The sequence below is a fragment of the Carcharodon carcharias genome, chromosome 28 (genome assembly GCF_017639515.1).
Source record: "Carcharodon carcharias isolate sCarCar2 chromosome 28, sCarCar2.pri, whole genome shotgun sequence".
NCBI classification, from domain to species: domain Eukaryota; kingdom Metazoa; phylum Chordata; class Chondrichthyes; order Lamniformes; family Lamnidae; genus Carcharodon; species Carcharodon carcharias.
Window position 1 is genome coordinate 36,298,893 of NC_054494.1, and position 21,703 is coordinate 36,320,595.

Here is a 21,703-nt window from a genome sequence, read left to right on the forward strand (position 1 = left end):
AATGTTGTAGGAAAGGGGAGTCACCCTGGCAAAGAAACTGGGCTACGTGAAGTTCACTTGCAGTGACAGGTGGCTGGACCAATTCAAGACGAGGCATGGCATCATCTTCCGCGCGATGAAGGTGCGGCAGCAATGGCAGCAATGACAGACAGTCAATTCTAAAATGGTCTCGCCCAAGTCTTGAATAAGTATGCAACGCGAGACTGCAGCACAAAATCACCGAAAACATGTTTAACTGCATTGATGACATGGTGGACTGTACAGCACACGTCCAAAGATTATGGAGTTTTTCTGGAGCTAACCTGACATTTTTCAATACAAAACTTTGGCCTTTTACAAGGTCAGGCTATTGTAAGGTGTAAACAAATTGAATAAAGGCTTTATCACACATTTGCTGCTTTACTGTATTTTCATTTGGTGTTTAAATCTGCTGTTTTCAACATAGAATGTGTTTGTAGGCATTTTGGGTTACATAGAGATGTATTCATGTGGGAATGGGGCCTCTTCACTATGACAAAGCTCCCCTTAATACAAATTTGTGGGCGGATCCCTTGGGATCAGGATTTTTACAGGTCTTTCATCATATGCTGACCAGGTAGTTCATTAGTATTTGAGAAACAGCATCTAGAGCCAAAAGCAGAACTGGAACATATATTTTTATTACTGAATACCTCAAGGTTTACAAACATTTAAGGTGAACAGGTTGCCCCCACATCCACACTTTTCGAACTTAACAAAATTCCAAGAAAAATTATGCAAGAGGAACCTTTACATACAAATTGATCTGTTTAAGTGATGATTCTGCATAAATGCAAGGAGAGAAAGGAATATCTATCTCTTTTTCATTCACCTTAATAGCAAGTATTGAAGATGGTTAATTATTTGGGGTGGGAATGAGCAATGCTTCACACACGGCAGTATCTCAGGTGAACCTCTTTTTGGAAAAGGAGCAGTAACAGGTTTTCTATCAAACATAATCACAGTCTCATCATGCCACATGCTGTCAGCCATTATTAATGTGGTTTTGAAATTAAGCTAGTACCTCAGAGGAATAATCCTTTTCATGGCTGAGAAGTAATCCTACTTTGTAAATCTAAGCAACCAATTTGTCTTTGTGCCCTCGCGTATAAAGTTGCATTTACTCATTGCCAGATATTTCATTGTTTTCATTACAAAGTCTTGCAGAAACTTCTTCACTGTGCTTCTTAATGGAATTGTCAAATTATACTGCCCTGACACAATTTGAAGAGACCCGTTTAACCCGACAGATAAGATGAAAAACTGAAAATTTGAAATAAAAACAGAAAGTGCTGGGAGTACATAGCAAATTCTCCAGGCTCTGTGAAGAATTTTGACAGGTTAATGTTTCAGGTGTGAATCCATCAGAATGCATGAATACTAACCAGTCTTTTTTCTTTACAGATCCAAGCAGAAGTATGATGCTCTTCTATCTAGAATGCTCTGTTTTAATCCGCTTAACAGGACACCTGCTAGAATACTGGTTCATCAATAAGCCACACAACTCTTTCCCATTATCACAGATAAGTCACAACTTCACATTAGATTTTCTTTGATCTCTTTTGATTTTATCCCCAGGACACAAATAAGTTGTTCCATATAATGGATCTCTTAACAGCCACACAGGTACTCCTGTCACTTTAAAAATACAGGATGAGCAATGAGCTTTGTGACAGTATTACTGAGGAAGTGCAACAAATTGAGTTGACTCAGATCCATACCGAGCAGAATTTCACCAGCAATCCCAAAAGATACTGATTGGAATGTCAAACATTATTTTAAGCACTAAGGCAAACCCATTCCTCCCACTCCTTGCTCCTCTGCGAGTAATTTGATTATCTGCCAGCATCAAACCTACATTAAAAGTATAGACCTGCAAATATTTCAGATAAATAACATGACAAACAGTGAGCAGGCATGGTTAATCCAGTGGGGGGGAAATGTGGCAGATCAGAGCGTGCAGTTTCAAATGATGCTTCATTTTAGTATTCCAGCAACTTTAAAACTGGGTTATGCATCTAACAATGTTTAAAATTGCCAGGCAGGTTATTTCTGAAACCAGTTTTCTTACTTTCTGCCTTCCCTAATTTTAATATTGGATTTTTGAAACTTTTGCCTTTGACACTTAATTTCATAATCATTATTTCCATCATTTTCATCTAATGAAATCTGTTGTGTTTATTCCTCCTTCTGCTTATATATTACCCAATTATAAACCTGATTTGTAGTTCATAGCCTGTGAAATATTGTTTGTCAGAATTTGATTTAACCATTCTGGCTGACAAATAATCCTACTTTACAAATCTAAGCAACAGATTTGTCTTTGTGCCCTCACGTATATCGTCGCATTTACTCAATACCAGATATTTCATTATCAGCACTCGCAGAAATTTCTTCACCATGCTCCTTCGCAACAGCATAAAAGGTTTATTGCTCACCCCAGGCATGTTACCTTTCAGATTACTTTGTATGTTTTGTTTCAGAGGTACCACATGCTTGCTTACCTAACAACGCAGATGAGAAACCGTGCGTCTGGAGAGTGTTCGAATCATATCCAATTGTATTGACCCACGCCAGATAGAAATGTGGAAATGGATCTACAGATTGCACAACAGTTTAAACAAACTAATTTAAAATTTTAACAAGTTTAGCAGCAACTCTCTTTTTTTAAAATTAAATGATTGGCGATATAAAAATATACAATCAAATGTAATTGAAACATTTACTTTTCACTTTAATATTTTCTCCCCAGGATATTCAGTAAGGTGGGAAATGCCCATTTGTTTTCTGAGCATGTTAAACAACCTTCAGCAGCTTCTCACATACTTCAACAACAAGTAAATTCACAAGATAAATATGGATGTGTCCAGATATTTGATTGTCTGCATCTAGATCTGACAATGTTTGACATTATAATTTTTATGATATGGCAGGTGGTATTTGCCAGGCTGACCAAATCCCAAAGGGAAACTTGGCCACGTTATCACAACAATTTTGCAATTTGTGTTTATTACGAGAAGGTTTGTGCACTGAAGTCAGAACTAATGCATCCACTACCACCTTTGGAGGCTTTTCCCACAAGTCTACTTAACATAGTCACCTTTCAAGATCTCACATAACTACATCCCACACATCTTTCTTTAAATATATGTTCTCCCCTTTGATCTGTAAATCCATTGTTTCAACCTTACTTTGGAAATTACTTTTTCCAGGAGATAAACATCTTTTGTGTTGTCATTATGGCCAGCACTTCCGGGAAAAATAAACTTAATAACTTTGCCTTATTTATCTCACAATTGTAAATATCTTATCATGTCCCTTTGAAAATCAAACAACCTCTCAACTTATCTAAAAATGCAAACGGAAACTTGGCCACACTATCACAACAATTTTGCAATTTGCATTTATTACGAGGAGGTTTGTGCACTGAAGTCAGAAGTAATGAGTCCGCTACCACCTTTAGAGATTTTAAAGATTAAATTAAAATATCTGCTGGGACTTCATCTTAGTGCCCATCTCCATTTCAAATGCTTGTTTTACACCTAGCCCCTTCTGATGATTCAAACCTTGCAGTTTGACTGTCTGCAGCTTAATTAAACACACACACACACACACAATAAGCCTGCTTCAGTATCCCACAATAATATTAGGGGGAAAAAATGATCTTTCCTTTACATAATCCTCTTGTAGCTTTGAAAGGAGGTAAATGAGATGGTACCTTACGGAGGTACAGAAAATACTAATGAGAACATAATAGCAACTTCAGCTTCTAAAAGTCCCTTAAATAATTTTACAATTTTATCCTTCACCACCCTACCTAGCAGTGTGGTAAAATGTTTCCTGGCATCAGTCTAGAATTGGCTTTCTCCAGTTTATAACAACATTCCATTGTCCTGGAGACAGTTTAGCAAAACAATGATCCAGATTTACATTTTCTATTTTACTTAATATCTTGTATTGGGTTGGGTTTTCTCTCAGTAACCCATTTCGAAGGCAAAAAAGGCCCAATTACATTTCTGGGATTTCACCTATGTATGTCCATCTGACTGTCATCCATTGCTAGACTGAGACAGCCAAATCAACTGGTGCAGAAACAACTTAGTCAACACAACTTTTAAGCATCATAGAACATTTAGTAGATATACTGGTGGTGCCTAGTTGCATTGTGCCGATATTGCAGGGCTTCTCAGTTTTCTGGACAAATTGTCCAACTTTATAATATTTTTGTTCTTTTTTTAATGGTGCCTATTAAAAAACAAACACCAAAACCATTTTTTTCCTCAAATTAAAAATGCGAGACAATACCAACCCAAATTGGATTAAGTACATGAAAATGATAATACATAATCACTGTAATTACTTTCATGATTCACCATCCATCCAAATACCATTATCCAAAGTGATCAGCCAACCAAAGAGTCCAGAAACCCAAAATACCACGCATTTGCAAATAAATGATAGTGTGATTTGGACAGAGTTGATAGTTAAAGTACATCAGCAAGGCAAGTAATTTGTCCACGCTAAAATCTATGCAGAAACTGCCTCCAGAACTCGAGATGCAAATGTATTGTAAATAGCACTCCATTAACATAACTGTAGAAGTTTGTTTGAAAGACGAACATAGGATTAGGAGCAAGAGTAGGCCACTCAGCCCATTACTCATAAGACAATCCATCCATTCCACGTATTAGTCTATTAAACTTTCTCTGAACTGCTTCCAATGCATTTACATCCACCCTTAAACAAGGAGACCAATACTGTACCCAATACTCCAGATGTGGTCTCACCAGTGTCCTGGATAACTGAAACATAACATCCCCACTTTTGATTTCAATTTCTCTGTACCTGCACACTAGCCCTTTGCAATTCATGCATTAGGACACCTCGATCCCTCTGCATTTCTCACCATTTGGATTATATGCTTCTTCTTTACTTTTCCAGCCAGGTCTTTACCCACTCACTCAACCTATCTACATCCCCTTGTGGCCTCCTTGTGTCCTCTTCACAACTTACTTTCCTACCTATTTATTGATTCATCAGCAAATTTAGCAACCATACCTTCGGTCCCTTAATCCAAGTCATTTATATAAATTGTAAAAAGTCCAGGCCGCAGCACTGAACCCTGTGACACATCAGTCGTTACATCTTGCCAATCAGAAAAAGACCCATTTCTGTCTACCCTCTGTTTCCTGTTAGCTAGCCAATCTTCTATCCATGCTAATATGTTACCCCCTACACCATGAGCTTTTATTTTTCGCAATAACCTTTGATGTGGCACCTTATCAAATGCCTTCTGGAAATCTAAGTACAGCACATCCACTGGTTCCCCTTTATCCACGGCACATGTTACTTCTTCAAAGAACTCCAATAAATTGGTGATAGGACATCGGGCGTAGGTGGGATGCAGATTTCAGGTTACTATCAGATCAGCCATGATCTTATTAAATGGTGGGGTAGGCTAAAGGGGCAGAATGGCCTACTCCTGCTCCTTGTTCATATGTTCGTAACATGATTTCCCTTTCACAAAACTGCTGACACCACGATTGCCTTGAATTTTTCCAAGGGCCCTGCCATAACATCTTTAATAATAGCTAACATTTTCCTTATGACAGAAGTTAACCTAACTGGCCTTTAATTTCCTGCTTTCTGTCTCCTTCCCTTTTTGAATAAGGAGTTACATTTGCTATTTTCAAATCTAATGGGACCTTCCCCGAATCTAGGGAATTTTGGAAAATTAAAACCAATGCATCAACGATCTCACTAGCTATTTCTGTTAAGACCCTAGGGTGAAGCCCATCAGGACCTGGGGACTTTTCACCCACACCTCCAACAACTTGCTGAGTATCGCTTCCCTGATGATTGTAATTTTCTTGAATTACTCGCTCCATTCCAATTCATTTACAGCTATTTCTGAGATTTTATTTGTGTCCTTTATAGTGAAGACTGATGCAAAATGCCTGTACAATTCATCTGCCATCTCCTTATTTTTGATTATTAATTCCCCAGACTCACTTTCTATAGGACCAAAACTCACTTTGTTAACTTTTTTCTTTTTTAAATATCTATAGAAGCGCTTACAATCTGTCTTTATGTTTCTAATTAGCTTACTCTCATGCTCTAATTTTTCCTTCCTGATCAATTTTTTAGTTGTTCTTTGCTGTTTTTTATATTCTGTTCAATCTTCTGACCTGTCACCCACCTTTGCGCAATGATATGCTTTTTCTCTAAGTCTGATACTATCATTAACTTTTTAATTAACCCTAACATTTTTCTTTCTCGTTGGAATGTATCTATTCTGAGTATTCCGAAATATCCTCTTAAATGTCTGCCATTATTGACCTATCTATTAACCTAATTTGCCAGTTCATTTTGGCTACCTTTGCTTTCACGCCCTCATAATTGACCTTATTTAAGTTTAAAATACTAGTCTTAAACCCACATTTCTCTCCTTCAAACTGAATGTAAAATTCAATCATATTATAATCGCTGCTACCTAGGGAAGCCTTCACTATGAGGTCATTAATCCTATCTCATTGCACAATACCAAGTCTAGTATAGCCTGCACTCTGGTTGGTGCCAGAATATGTTGTTCTAAGAAACTACCCCAAATAAACGTTCTATGAGTTCCTCATCTAGACTACCTTTGCCCATCTGATATTTTCAGTCTACATGTAGATTAAAGTTCCCCATGATTATCACCATACCTTTCTGACAAGCTCCCATTATTTCTTCCTTTATAGCCTGTCCTACTATATCGTTACTGTTAGGGGGCCTGTACACCACTCCCACAAGTGACTTCTTGCCTTTATCATTTCTCATCTCTACCCAAACCGCTTTTACATCCAGGTTTCCTGAACTTAGGTCAACCCTCTCTGTTGTGTTAATATCATCACTAATTAACAAAACACCTCTCCACCTTTTCCTAGCTCCCTGTCCTTCCTAAATGTAATGTACCCTTCAGAATTCAGGTCTCAATTTGGGCCATTCTGAAGCCATGTCTCTGTAATGGCTATCAGATCATATTTATTTCTATTTCCACTATCAGTTCATCTGTTTTGTTTCAAATGCCAAGTGTATACAGGTTTGTCCTTTTATTATTTTTGTAACCTTTAACCTTATCTGCTGATTTATTCTTAGATTTGTACTCTCCGCCACTTCCTGTCCTGGTCTCTTTATTATTTCCCACATTAATATATTTCTTTCTTGCTTTGTCTCCACTCTTCAATTTACCACATCTTCCTAAACTTGATCCCTTGCCCCCACTATTTAGTTTCAAATCCTCTCTACTTCCCTAGTGATGTGGCTCGCTAAAACACCGGCCCCAGCATGGTTCAGACCATGGTATAGACCATCCCAACAGTACAGTCCCCACTTTCCCCAGTGCTGGGGCCAGTGACCCAAAAACCCTGGAACCCACTTCTCCCACATCAGTCTTTGAGCTATGCATTCATCTCTCTTATTTAATTGTACCCTATGCCAATTTGCACACGGCTCATGTAATAATCCAGAGATTATTACCTTTGAGGTCCTGCTTTTTAATTTAGTGTCTAGCTCTTCATACACTCTATGCAAAACCTCTTTTCTAATTCCACCTATGATGTTGGTACCTACATGGACCACGATGACTGGATCCTTCCCCACCCACTGAAAGTTCTTCTGCAGTTTGAGCAGATATCCCAAACCCTGGCACTGGGTAAGCAACACAGCCATCTGGACTATCGCTCTTTGCTGCAGAGAACAAGTCTCAATCCTCCTCACTATACTGTTCCCTACCATAAACACCTTTCTTTTTGCTCCCTCCACTTGAATGGCTTCCTGTACCACGGCACATGCTCAGTTAGCTCATCCCTCTTCAGCCACCAGTCTCACCCAAACATGCGGAGAGAACCTCAAATCTATTGGACAACTGCAAAAGCCGAGGTTCCTACACTCTGGGTCCCCTTACCTGCCTCACTCGCAGTCACACTTTCCTGTCCCTGACCACTGACCAATTCTGAACACCCTATCCTCAGGGGTGTGACCACCTTCTTGTACAAAGCATCCCCCTCCCTGATGTTTTGCAATGTCTGCAGCTCAGACTCCAGCTAAATGACTCTGAGTTAAAGCTCCTCGAACACTTACTCCAGGTGTATTTGCCCTGGATCACACTGACATCCAGGAGCTCCCACATGCTGCAGCCATGACACATCAGCTGTCCTGCCATCCTTAATGTGTTTCAATTACTTAATTATATTATTCAATTACTTATTTTCCTTTTTTATATATTCTATTAATCTTACCATCAGTTCCTCTACTATGTTAAAACTTAGGAGTAGAATAGGCATTAACTACTTACCAGGTACTCACCAAAAAGCTAGCTCCTTTCCCTTTAGCACAGCAAGAACCAATTCCTACAGGGTGAAAAAATTAGAAAAAGCAAAAGAAAAGGAACACCTTCTTCCCCTCCTCACCAAACTCCTCCACTCACCAAACTCCCAGGTAGACACAGAGATAAAAACAAAAAAACTGCGGATGCTGGAAATCCAAAACAAAAACAGAATTACCTGGAAAAACTCAGCAGGTCTGGCAGCATCGGCGGAGAAGAAAAGAGTTGACGTTTCGAGTCCTCATGACCCTTCGACAGAACTTGAGTTCGAGTCCAGGAAAGAGCTGAAATATATTTTATATTTCAGCTCTTTCCTGGACTCGAACTCAAGTTCTGTCGAAGGGTCATGAGGACTCGAAACGTCGACTCTTTTCTTCTCCGCCGATGCTGCCAGACCTGCTGAGTTTTTCCAGGTAATTCTGTTTTTGTCCCAGGTAGACACTCAGTTCCAAACTGCACTTGTTTGCAAAGCTGCAAATCCTGAAATCAAAGTAAACTGAACTACAGCTACAGAAACCAGATTCAACCAGTTAGCTAATTAACTACTTAGCTCACCAGTAGAGTGTGTTTACCCTCCCCAAAGCTGGAAGAAAGAATAAAACTTACTCTACTTACACAGTACTTTCCAGTTACTACTAACTACAGACAAAACTAGATTTTTCAAGAATAAGATTAACACTTTACTCCCAGGTATACACTCAGTTCCAAACTGCACTCATTTGCCACTCGTAGAACAAAAAATGATACAAAACCATTTGCTCTAATGACCATAAGAAATTATGAATGGAGAGGACAGCCACTCAACCTCTTTGATTAATACATCCTGGGAGATTCTAACAGTTTCCCTGCATTCTAACAGCCAATTTCTTCTTAAACTATTCCACCTATTTTCCCTACATTTCTCCATGGGGAAGTTTATTTCACATTGATTATTCTTTGCATGAAAGTAAAATTACCTCCTCTAGTTCAAAGTTGTATCCACTAGTTCTACTTCCACAGTTCAATTAAAATTAATAGTCCATGTTAATATTTAACTCCCCTAAATCTTGCATACCTCCAAGAAATCACCTCTCAGACATTTAATTTCCTTGCTGAAAAGTAAGTTTCTCTGGTCTTTTCTCATCGATCAAACCCCAAAACTGGAGATTAGCCTCAGGGTTTTTTTTCTCTCTGCATTGCCTCAAATATTTCAATACCTCTTTTTTCTGAGTGAGCAGGCTCACTGCAGTAGTCAAGATGCGGTCTTACTGCAAAACAGAAACATTTGATCTTTATCTCTTCTGACTTGAATACTCTACTGTTTTGTTCAGTCGCTTAACATTCTTTGACATTGTTAATTGCTGTCCTGCATTGATTGGTTGGATTTGTGTAGCATTCACTCAGCTAAAACTCATGGGTCTCTTACAGCTTTATCCTTGGCTATTTCAATACCATTCCACAGAGTACATGTCTACTTTCCTTCCAACATTTATTTGTGGAAAGTTTTATCTGTCGTGGTTCTGCCACTTGCATATCCTCTCCAAGTCATTTTACTGTTTGAGCTGCCCCACCCATTTACACTGCCTCTCCCAGTTTGGTTCCCATCTGAATTCAACTTTGTAGTAAGCTTCAGAAGCCAGGTCTGAGCCCAGAGACATCCACTCAGTTCATCACCCCACTATGACATAATTCCTCTAATGAGTAATCTTAATTCTAATTTTTGAGCCATTTTCCCTCAATGATTGTAAGGGATTCACAATTCTCTTCCTGTTCAGTCATCCCAATCATTAGCTTACCCAAAGAGAAGTACTTCCTGGTGCTCAGCAGGCAATGTACAAGAAAGATGACTGCAGTATTTTAAAATATTAAGATGAAGCTGTTACAGTGATTTACAATTTATCAAGCTCACTCAGCAGGTCAAACCTTGTTCTATAAATTTATCCACAGCTCTTGATTTGTAAACATCTACATTTAGTATTGTGAGATAAAAACAAAAAACTGCGGATGCTGGAAATCCAAAACAAAAACAGAATTACCTGGAAAAACTCAGCAGGTCTGGCAGCATCGGCGGAGAAGAAAAGAGTTGAAGTTTCGAGTCCTCATGACCCTTCAACAGAACTAGGTGAATCCCAGGAAGGGGTGAAATATAAGCTGGTTTAAGATGGGGGTTGGGGGGGGGAAGAAGTGGAAGAGGGTGGTGTGGTTGTAGGCAAAAGCAGTGATAGAAGCAGATCATCAAAAGATGTCACAGACAACAGAACAAAAGAACACAGAAGTGTCAAAGTTGGTGATATTATCTAAACGAATGTGCTAATTAAGAATGGATGACAGGGCACTCGAGGTATAGCTCTAGTGGGGGTGGGGGGAGCATAAAAGATTTAAAAATATTTAAAAATAATGGAAATAGGTAGGAAAAAGAAAAATCTATGTAATTTATTGGAAAAAAACAAAAGGAAGGAGGAAGAAACAGAAAGGGGGTGGGGATGGAGGAGGGAGGTCAAGACCTAAAGTTGTTGAATTCAATATTCAGTCCGGAAGGCTGTAAAGTGCCTAGTCGGAAGATGAGGTGTTGTTCCTCCAGTTTGCGTTGGGCATCACTGGAACAAGGCAGCAAGCCAAGGACAGACATGTGGGCAAGAGAGCAGGGTGGAGTATTGAAATGGCAAGCGACAGGGAGGTTTGGGTCATTCTTGCGGACAGACCGCAGGTGTTCTGCAAAGCGGTCGCCACAGGTGGGTGTTGGGGAGTAGGGGGTGATGGAGGAGTGGACCAGGGTGTCCTGGAGGGAACGATCCCTACAGAATGCCGACAGTGGGGGTGAAGGGAAGATGTGTTTGGTAGTGGCATCATGCTGGAGTTGGCGGAAATGGCGGAGGATGATCCTTTGAATGCGGAGGCTGGTGGGGTGATAAGTGAGGACAAGGGGGACCCTATCATGTTTCTGGGAGGGAGGAGAAGGCGTGAGGGCGGATGCGCGGGAGATGGGCCGGACACGGTTGAGGGCCCTGTCAACGACCGTGGGTGGAAAACCTCGGTTAAGGAAGAAGGAGGACATGTCAGAGGAACTGTTTTTGAAGGTAGCATCATCGGAACAGATGCGATGGAGGCGAAGGAACTGAGAGAATGGGATGGAGTCCTTACAGGAAGCGGGGTGTGAGGAGCTGTAGTCACGGTAGCTGTGGGAGTCAGTAGGCTTGTAATGGATATTGGTGGACAGTCTATCACCAGAGATTGAGACAGAGAGGTCAAGGAAGGGAAGGGAAGTGTCAGAGATGGACCACGTGAAAATGATGGAGGGGTGGAGATTGGAAATAAAATTAATAAATTTTTCCAAGTCCCGACGAGAGCATGAAGCAGCACCGAAGTAATCATCGATGTACTTGAGAAAGAGTTGTGGAAGGGGGCCGGAGTAGGACCGGAACAAGGAATGTTCCACATACCCCATAAAGAGACAGGCATAGCTGGGGCCCATGCGGGTACCCATAGCCACACCTTTTATTTGGAGGAAGTGAGAGGAGTTGAAGGAGAAATTGTTCAGTGTGAGAACAAGTTCAGCCAGACGGAGGAGAGTAGTGGTGGATGGGGATTGTTCGGGCCTCTGTTCGAGGAAGAAGCTAAGGGCCCTCAGACCATCCTGGTGGGGGATGGAGGTGTAGAGGGATTGGACGTCCATGGTGAAGAGGTAGCGGTTGGGGCCAGGGAACTGGAAATTGTTGATGTGACGTAAGGTGTCAGAGGAATCATGGATGTAGGTGGGAAGGGACTGGACAAGGGGAGAGAGAAAGGAGTCAAGATAACGAGAAATGAGTTCTGTGGGGCAGGAGCAAGCTGACACGATCGGTCTACCTCCACATGGACCCCTCCCTCTGGATTCTTACCTTCTCTTGATCTTTTCATTGAGAATTGTTGGCGCGACATTAGTCGTCTCAATTTCTCTGCTCCTCTCACCCATTCTAATCTCTCTCTCGCTGAACTTACTGCACTCCATTCTCTCAGGTCCAACCCTGACATCGTCATCAAACCCGCTGACAAGGGTGGTGCTGTTGTTGTCTGGCACACTGACCTCTACCTCGTGGAGGCTGAGCGTCAACTCACAGACACTTCCTCCTACCTCTCCCTGGACCATGACCCCCACCTCTGAACATCAAGCCATTGTTTCCAGGACTGTCACTGACCTCATCTCCTCTGGAGATCTTCCTCCCACAGCTTCCAACCTGATAGTCGCCCAACCTCGGACGGCCCGCTTTTACCTCCTACCCAAAATCCACAAACAGAACTGTCCCGGTAGACTGATCGTGTCAGCTTGTCCTCACTTGTCCCCCTTGTCCTCACTTATCACCCCACCAGCCTCCGCATTCAAAGGATCATCCTCCACCATTTCCGCCAACTCCAGCATGATGCCACTACCAAACACATCTTCCCTTCACCCCCCCCGTCGGCATTCCGTAGGGATCATTCCCTCCGGGACACCCTCGTCCACTCCTCCATCACCCCCTACTCCCCAACCCCCACCTATGGCACCACCCCATGCCCACGCAAAAGATGTAACACCTGCCCCTTCACTTCCTCTCTCCTCACCGTCCAAGGGCCCAAACACTCCTTTCAAGTGAAGCAACATTTCACTTGCATTTCCCCCAACTTAGTCTACTGCATTCGTTGCTCCCAATGCGGTCTCCTCTACATTGGAGAGGCCAAACGTAAACTGGGCGACCGCTTTGCAGAACACCTGCGGTCTGTCCGCAAGAATGACCCAAACCTCCCTGTCGCTTGCCATTTCAACACTCCACCCTGCTCTCTTGCCCACATGTCTGTCCTTGGCTTGCTGCCTTGTTCCAGTGAAGCCCAACGCAAACTGGAGGAACAACACCTCATCTTCCGACTAGGCACTTTACAGCCTTCTGGACTGAATATTGAATTCAACAACTTTAGGTCTTGACCTCCCTCCTCCATCCCCACCCCCTTTCTGTTTCTTCCCCCGTCCTTTTGTTTTTTTCCAATAAATTATATAGATTTTTTTTCCTACCTATTTCCATTATTTTTAAATATTTTTAAATCTTTTATGCTCCCCCCACCTCCACTAGAGCTATACCTCGAGTGCCCTACCATCCATTCTTAATTAGCACATTTGTTTAGATAATATCCCCAACTTTGACACTCATGTGTTCTTTTGTTCTGTTGTCTGTGACATCTTTTGATGATCTGCTTCTATCACTGCTTTTGCCTACAACCACACCACCCCCCTCCACTTCTCTCCCCCCCCACCCCCATCTTAAACCAGCTTATATTTCACCCCTTCCTGGGATTCACCTAGTTCTGTTGAAGGGTCATGAGAACTCGAAACATCAACTCTTTTCTTCTCCGCCGATGCTGCCAGACCTGCTGAGTTTTTCCAGGTAATTCTGTTTTTTTTTAGTATTGTGAGGTCTTGTGGTGCAGTGGGTAGCGTTCCTGCCTCTGAGCCAAAAGTTTTGGGTTCGAATCCCACCCAGGACTTGATGACTGAGGAAGGTGTGTCCCTAACATGGCCAAAGAGGTTGAGTATCAACCTGAAAATCCTTCCAACACATGCCATTGGCATTCGGTAAGAGAGGGATTCCTGGTCAGCCATGTGATGGAAAGAACTTTGAAGCCTCTCCATCACTAGCTCCAGATTACAACATGCATGTAAAAGTACATGTTGCCACAGCAACTGGGTCTCCAAGTGAACTGTAACACACCACCACCACATTCATTAATCCTAAGATTAGAAACGTCTCCACTGTACAGAACCATAGAGGTTTACTGCACAGAAGGTAGCCATTCTGCCCATCTTGGCAGTACCAGCTATTCGCTAAAGTAATTCAAAACTAATCCCACTGTGTTCCACTCCCCCATCATCCTAGATTTTTCACTTTTTCTCACTCTGTGGAGAAAAACCACTTCAAAATTTTATTCATATTCCTCTGCCTCTACCAGTCCTCATGACAAAGCATTCCAAGGTCCAACAACCCTCTGACAAAAGTTTTTTCCCCGATTCTCTCACATTCATTCTTAGGGGTAATTTTAAATTGATAAACCCTAGCCAGTGGAAATATTATTCCTGTGTTCACAGAACGCTTCATCCTTGCAAAACTCACTATTGCATTTCCTCTGAGCTTTCGATACTCGTGAAGTAGTCCATATATATTAAGTCGATTCTCAGGGTTATGGTTCACCATCCTGCTAAATTTATACTGTACACACACTCAATGGTTTTATATTGAATCCTTTAAAGTTTGCTCCATAAATAAAGGAGAAGGCCATTCAGCCTACGGTGTTTGTGCCAGCTGAAAAGGTTATTCAGGCTAATCTCACTTTCTAGCATTGGTCCGCAGCCCTGCAGGTGATACCACTTCAAGTGAAATGAGGATTTCTGCATCTGTCACCCTTTGAAGCAGTGAGTTCCAGCTCCCCCAGCCTCCTCTGGATGAAAGCATTTTTCTAGTCCTTCTGCCAATTCTTTCAAATCTATTGCTTCAAATCCTTGGTTACTGACCTCTCCAAGCTAAGGAAATAGGTCCATCCCAATCAACAGTCATAAGTGGGAATATTTTAAGGGCTGATCATTTCTGTACCCTCACAGCCTTGCGCTTTCCTCTTCAGCCGCTTGTAGAAGCCTTCCATTTTCAATTTCAAGTTGTCTAATATCATCATTCCCTTTCTCCCTCTTGATCTACATCCCTCTAGTCTTCCTTTAATCACCCCCCTCAGCAAGTTCTCATGCCTTAGAATATGGCCAATCCAAACATGGTGTCTTTTCTTGATGATATTCACTCACAATCTTTCCTCTGCAACCTTCCCAAGAACTTCTTCATTGCTCTTGTGTTCTCTCCAACTGACCCACTCCATCCTTCCCCAGAACCACATTTCACAACTATCTGGTCTATGGATGTCCGATTTTCTCAAGGTCCACATTTTAGTTCTGCATAACAAGACACTCCAAATCACAGAAGCAAAATACAACAGATGGTGGAAATCTGAAATAAAAACAGAAAATGCAGGTAATACTCAGCAGCATCAACAGAGAGAGAAATACATCTGTTGGATACTGCCAGACCTGCTGTATATTTCCAGCATTTTCCATTTTTATTTATCCCAAATTACAGTTTTGATGCTACTTTGAAGGTCTCTACTCATTCCTTTGCTGAACAATTCTTTATGTTTGAAGGATGCATTCCTTGCCATTGCCATTCTGGCTCTCTTTTTTTACGATTTATGAACCCTACAAAGTTTGCTCTAAATACCTGTGGCTTATGAATCCTTTAAAAGTTCTGATGAAAGGTCATTTTTGTATTATTTCAGATTTCCAGCAGCAGTTATTTGGTGGTACAGAACTTGAATACTGCTGAAGTTGCTGAAGTTTTCAGTCTTGCACGCATCAGGAAGCAATTATGTCAAATTTCAAACAATCACTAGCATTTAGCCAATTTAAGGTCGAACTTGTAATGTGGCTCAGTTACACTTGCTAGAAGCGACACACATTCGTATGCAGGGACCCAATTTCTTCAAACAAAAAAAATGTTCAAGATTTGCGTTTTTTTTTAAATTAGCCGGGAGCTTGGTGAGCCTATAGTCCCCCATTGATCTCACCACACGAACACTCTACCAAGCAGAGGTCGGCTTGTCAAATTTGCCTTTTCTCCTATTGTATAAATTGTTGAGATTGTTTGAAATCGAACATTCTTCCATTTGTCCTGATTAGAGCAAGACGGAAAACTTCAGAAACACGATTATTTTCTGCAATTTAAGGGATCCGCAGTATTTTGCTTTTGTATTTAACTTAACTGGAATTATATAGCTGCATTTTTAAGTATTTAAAGTTTGTTGGACGATGTTGTATGGTGTTACCTTGCAGGTTTAGATGTTTGGGTACAAAGTGGATACACCTGAGGCCCCGCCCCCTCCTCGCGCTGACGGGCTGCAGTCCCCGCCCCCTCCTCGCGCTGACGGGCTGCAGTCCCCGCCCCCTCCTCGCGCTGACGGGCTGCAGTCCCCGCCCCCTCCTCGCGCTGACGGGCTGCAGTCCCCGCCCCCTCCTCGCGCTGACGGGCTGCAGTCCCCGCCCCCTCCTCGCGCTGACGAGCTGCAGTCCCCGCCCCCTCCTCGCGCTGACGGGCTGCAGTCCCCGCCCCCTCCTCGCGCTGACGGGCTGCAGTCCCCGCCCCCTCCTCGCGCTGACGGGCTGCAGTCTCCGCCCCCTCCTCGTGCTGACGGGCTGCAGTCCCCGCTCCCTCCTCGCGCTGACGGGCATCAGTCCCCGCCCCCTCCTCGCCCTGACGGGCATCAGTCCCCGCCCCCTCCTCCCGCTGACAGGCATCAGTCCCCGCCCCCTCCTCGCGCTGACGGGCTGCAGTCCCCGCCCCCTCCTCGCGCTGACGGGCAGCAGTCCCCGCCCCCTCCTCGCGCTGACGGGCTACAGCCCCCACCCCTCCTTGCGCTGATAAGACAGCAGATCCCGCCCCCTCACGCTGATGGACAGCAGACCCCGCCCCCTCGCGCTAACGGAAGGCAACTCCGCCCCCCACGCGTTGATTGACGGTTGTCCTGCCAACTGGCTCCGGGATCTCCAGCCGCCCGATGCCTCGGACTCCGTCCTAACACAAACACGGCCTCGGGAGCAGCGTCAGCCCGACAAGGACAGCGCTGCCTTTCCTTACCACGTACTCAGCAGGAGCAGTTCCCGTTCCCTCTCAGCCACCGAGGTCCCGACTTTCCCTCAGCGACGTTCCGGCCGAAACAGCGTACGCGACGCCCTACACCGCGCGTCATCACGTCAAATCTGGCATAGGCCCCCCCCCCCCCTCTCCCACGCCGCGCACTGATACCAGGAAGCAGGTGGGGAGGGGGAAGCAGGCGGACCGCTTCACACAAGTGTACCCTTGAAGCCATAAAATTTAGTCCGGATGCAAGGTCATGGGCAGACCTGAAATATTGACAATATCCTTTACATCTCTAACTTTTCCTTGTTCTGCTGAAAGATCACAGACCTGAAACGTTAACTCTGTTTCTCTCTCTGCAGATGCTGCCTCATCTTTTGAACACGTCCAGCACTTTCTGTTTTTATCTCTGATTTCCAGAATTTGCAGTATTTTGATTTTGTGTTAAAATCTACAATCGTTATATTCATTTTCTTAATTTTGCAAGTACATTATAAAATGGCTGTTCACTATTCTCCCTGGATTCATTGATTTTACTAGTGTGATTCTCTTGTTTGGGAGAGATGATCTCAAGAAACATTTAAACATTGTGTTAAATTATTGGTGCAGTACAGTTCTGGAGCTTCATTACGGGATGCTTTACTGATGATAGGGTAGGGGAAAGAGAGGATAAACTTAGACTTTACAACTTTAAAAAGAGATGACCCAGAGAGGCCCTTGTGGAGAGATACACAATACTAAATGATGTGGTAAATTCAGAAAGCAGTTAGCAAAAGTGGACAGGGCTCAAAGAGGGAAACGTAAGAAGGAAAAACCCCTGGAATTTAAGAAATTTCAAGAAATTTTAAATAGATATTCTGATGGGGAGACTGAACAACTAACTTGGATTACAAAAACAGAATTACCTGGAAAAACTCAGCAGGTCTGGCAGCATCGGCGGAGAAGAAAAGAGTTGACGTTTCGAGTCCTCATGACCCTTCGACAGAACTAACTTGGATTGATGTTGATAAAGGGCAAAACACTGAAGATGTCAAAATCCAAAATAAAAACAGAAACTGCAAGAAATACACATCATATACACATACAAGTGGTGAGAACAGGTCAGGTAATTGGCGTAGACCCTTGGTCAGCAATTTCTCTCTTTGTAATTACAGTACATAGTGTTTTATCACTTTCAGAGTGCTTCATAACTGATTAATTACAGTACTTATGAAGTTCAATCACTATTATTAGAAGCCAGCTTGTTACAAATGTCCAACAAAGACTACATTAGGTGAATAACTATGGAGACTTAGCGAGAAGGTGATTGACGTTCATAGAACTGTGCCCCAGCAGAAAATCAAGCCTTGGGGTGGAACACAATTGGCGAGACAAAAAAGACGTTCTTACAAATGAGATAAAAGCAGTAATTGTGAATATCCAGCATCCACTTCATCTACAGCATTCGTGTAAAATTTGTAATGAACATACAGGGATAAGTCATGAATAGACAAATAGAGGAAGAGGCACATGTGAAGAGGGGGTCCAAGGAATTAAAAGCTTCTTAAGATGGGGGGGGGAGGGGAAATCTCGTTAGAATTAACACCAATGGATAAAACTGAAAGCTTTACTTGAATACCGGACGTGTGTACAATGTTTAATCAAATGACAACTTTCCAATAGTCTCTGCCACGCCGGACTATTCTTTATATGTAATATAGTATAATATAATGTCATAGAAACGGAAAATGCTGGAAATTCTCAGCAGATCTGGCAGCCTCTGAGGGCGAGAGGAACTGCTGTTTCAGGTCCTGTTTCGTTAGTTATTTCAAGCTTGTTGTAGTGTTGGATGTTATTAAAAGGTGAAACATGCAAGACCCTAACTCCAACAAGTTGCTATGTGTACAAATTATTATTACAAATTAATATTTGTAAACGCGTGACGCTTATTTACTTCGAAACCAGTCTGTTTATTTGAAATTCAAGGGCTTCTGTAGGGACAGAGGACAGAAATCACCTGCCTGCTCTTATTTCTTGTGTTTAGTGGGTGTTTGAATCAGGTTTTGCGGAAGGAACAAACCCATTGTTACAGTTTAAAAAATTAAATAGGAAAAAGTGAACCAACCATCAGCAGTTTACATGAGGCTACTTTTTTGTTTCATGACTGACTTTGATTGGTGAGTGTGTGGCTACACTGAGCCAATCAATGCTGCCTTTTTAGTGATGGACAGGTTATGACCACGCCCCCGCATGTATCAAAGCGCAACCTCCATTTCTGATTGGTGAAGCTATTGAACGACAGGCGGGATTCCCGCCGCGCAAGGGGGGGGGGGGGGGGGAGCTGCATTGTGATTGGTGCGTGTCTGTGATTGATGGGGAGGGGCGTGGGCCCCGCCCCCCCTCCCACGAGGCCCCGCCCCCTAACACCCCCCACGCCCCCCCCCCCCTTACCACACCCCCCCCACCCCTTCCCCCCCCCACCCCCCACACACTCCTCCCTCCCTTCCAGTCTCCCTCCCTCTCCCTTCCCCAACTCCCGGCCCCTCCACCGCCGCCGCTGCGGAGCGACAGGGACACGGACCCCGGGCTCTCGTTGGCTCCACTCTCTCGGCGATGGCGACTGCGGCAAGGGCGCTGCTCTCCGCCGCCCTCGGCAGCACCCGGACTGGGGCCGGCACCGGCTTCGGCGGGCTGGGCATCAGCAGACAGCGGCAACACCAGCGGACGGTGAGTGAGTGAGAGAGAGAGTGAGGTGAGGGGGGGGGTGAGGGGGGGGGAGGGAGGGAGGGGCGCTGGCAAGAGGCAGCTTCCTGGATTAGGGTGTCCACACCCCCCCCCCCATCACAAACCCCCCCCATCACAAACCCCCCCCCCCCATCACAAACCCCCCCCATCACAAACCCCCCCCCCATCACAAACCCCCCCCCCATCACAAACCCCCCCCCATCACAAACCCCCCCCCATCACAAACCCCCCCCCATCACAAACCCCCCCCCATCACAAACCCCCCCCACTCACTACCCCCCCCACTCACTACCCCCCCCACTCACTACCCCCCCCACTCACTACCCCCCCCCACTCACTACCCCCCCCACTCACTACCCCCCCCCACTCACTACCCCCCCCACTCACTACCCCCCCCACTCACTACCCCCCCCACTCACTACACCCCCCACTCACTACACCCCCCCACTCACTACACCCCCCACTCACTACACCCCCCACTCACTACCCCCCACCCCCCCCCACTCACTGCCCCCCCCACCCCCCACACTCACTGCCCCCCCCCACCCTCCACACTCACTGCCCCCCCCCACACTCAATGCCTCCCCCACCCCCTCCACTCACTGCCCACCCCCCCCCCCCCAAGGTGACTCTTCCAATCCAAGCTGGCCCAGCCCTTTTTGGGGGGAATCCTATTTCCCCCTTACACTGGGAATGGGATATCCTCCACCTGGGGGTGTCCCATCACTCTTGGGAGCATCTGCCCAACCTGAGGTGACCCCCACCCTGGTGGGGAAGTTATCCTAACCTAGACCTCCCCTCCCCTTCATGGGGGTGTCTTATCCTCCACTAGTGTTGTCTCTTCAGCACTCTCCTCCCCCCCCCCCCCACCTTTTGAGATCCCTTCAACCTGGGGTGATCCCCCACTTTGCAGGTTTTATCCTGTTCTTCTCCTCACCCCCTTCGCAGGGTGTGGGGGAGGGGGAATCTTTCTCTCCCTCCCCCACCCCCCCACCCCCGCCTTCCTCCTGGGTGTCCCACCACTCTTGCTGGGTATCCTGTCTCCCCCACCCTGGGGTGTCTCCCTAATTTGAGGTGACCCCACCAACCCCCAACCTGATATCCTGTCCTTATTCCACCCCAACCACCACCACCACCACCACCATGGGGATGTCTACCCGCCCTGGGAGAGGGGATTGTCCTCCACCTTGGGTGTCCAACTGCCCTTGGAGGAAGGTGTCTTGTCTCCCACCCCACCCTGGGCCACTCTGTGAAGAGGAGGGAGAAGCAGTGATCCCCTGGGGGGCAGGAAAGGAGGGGGGATTTGCTCCACTGACCTACAGCCTCTGCTCTTTCAGACAAAAAGCTGTGTGGGGGATGGCGTGTTAAGGTGACTCTGCAGGTGTCAATTTGCTCCCTTTTCACAAAGAGGCAGTTTCCCCTTTGGGCTGGCCCTGGTGGGTGATTCATCCTCCAGGAAGCACCTTGACTCTGCCAACCTGCCCCAGGACATGGCAGGCCCCGGGGTGCATGGGGGTTAAAAGCTTTGATGCCCCCTTTTTAAGTAAGAGAGCAACTGGGAACCCTGAGCAAAAAGTGGGTGAGGGGAAGTGAGTGCTCTTCCCTGGGCTGGGAGCTGGAGAGCGAGAGAGAGAGAGAGAGAAGCATGCAATAAGGCAGGAAGGAGACAGGGGAGCTGCTGCAGAGCCACCTAACATTTGACTTGAAAGACATGCAGCTGTTCTGTTTTAGAAATATCAGAGGAAATGGCATTGACACTGTTTAGCAACAGAATTTACAGCCAGGAATTTGACACCAGCCGTCACCATGCATAGTCCCCTCTCCCCACGCTGGCTGCGATGTGAAAGCCAAAACTAGTGTTCAGCCCTTGCCTCAAGTGGATGCTGTGAACTAGCTGTGTGTGTGTGTCTGTGCAGAGTGCAGCCTTCAACAGGACTTTGCT

General features: G+C 44.8%; 2 protein-coding genes across 14 annotated transcripts in view; one reads left to right on the forward strand and one right to left on the reverse strand.

The window, feature by feature from the left end:
- Nucleotides 1-17,170, reverse strand: part of micu1 (mitochondrial calcium uptake 1) — a 104,238-nt gene extending 87,068 nt beyond the window's left edge. For 6 of the 12 annotated variants that reach the window (XM_041176426.1, XM_041176424.1, XM_041176415.1 and 3 more), the window contains exons 1-2: nt 17,038-17,155; nt 2,523-2,615 (exon numbers count right to left, since the gene is read on the reverse strand). The gene's annotated coding sequence lies outside the window, so the exon portion shown is untranslated. Of the gene's footprint in view, nt 1-2,522; nt 2,616-16,228; nt 16,276-17,037 lie in introns of those variants that run through there. The other 6 variants (XM_041176416.1, XM_041176422.1, XM_041176418.1 and 3 more) reach the window with 5 other exon arrangements.
- A 2,331-nt stretch (nt 17,171-19,501) lies between these two features.
- The window catches only part of mcu (mitochondrial calcium uniporter), a 142,018-nt gene continuing 139,816 nt past the window's right edge, over nt 19,502-21,703 (forward strand). The window contains exon 1 of one of the 2 annotated variants that reach the window (XM_041176282.1): nt 19,502-19,743. In XM_041176282.1, coding sequence (XP_041032216.1) covers nt 19,630-19,743 — 114 coding nt within the window. In that variant the 5' untranslated portion in view covers nt 19,502-19,629. The remainder of the gene's footprint in view (nt 19,744-21,703) is intronic. The other variant, XM_041176284.1, reaches the window with a different exon arrangement.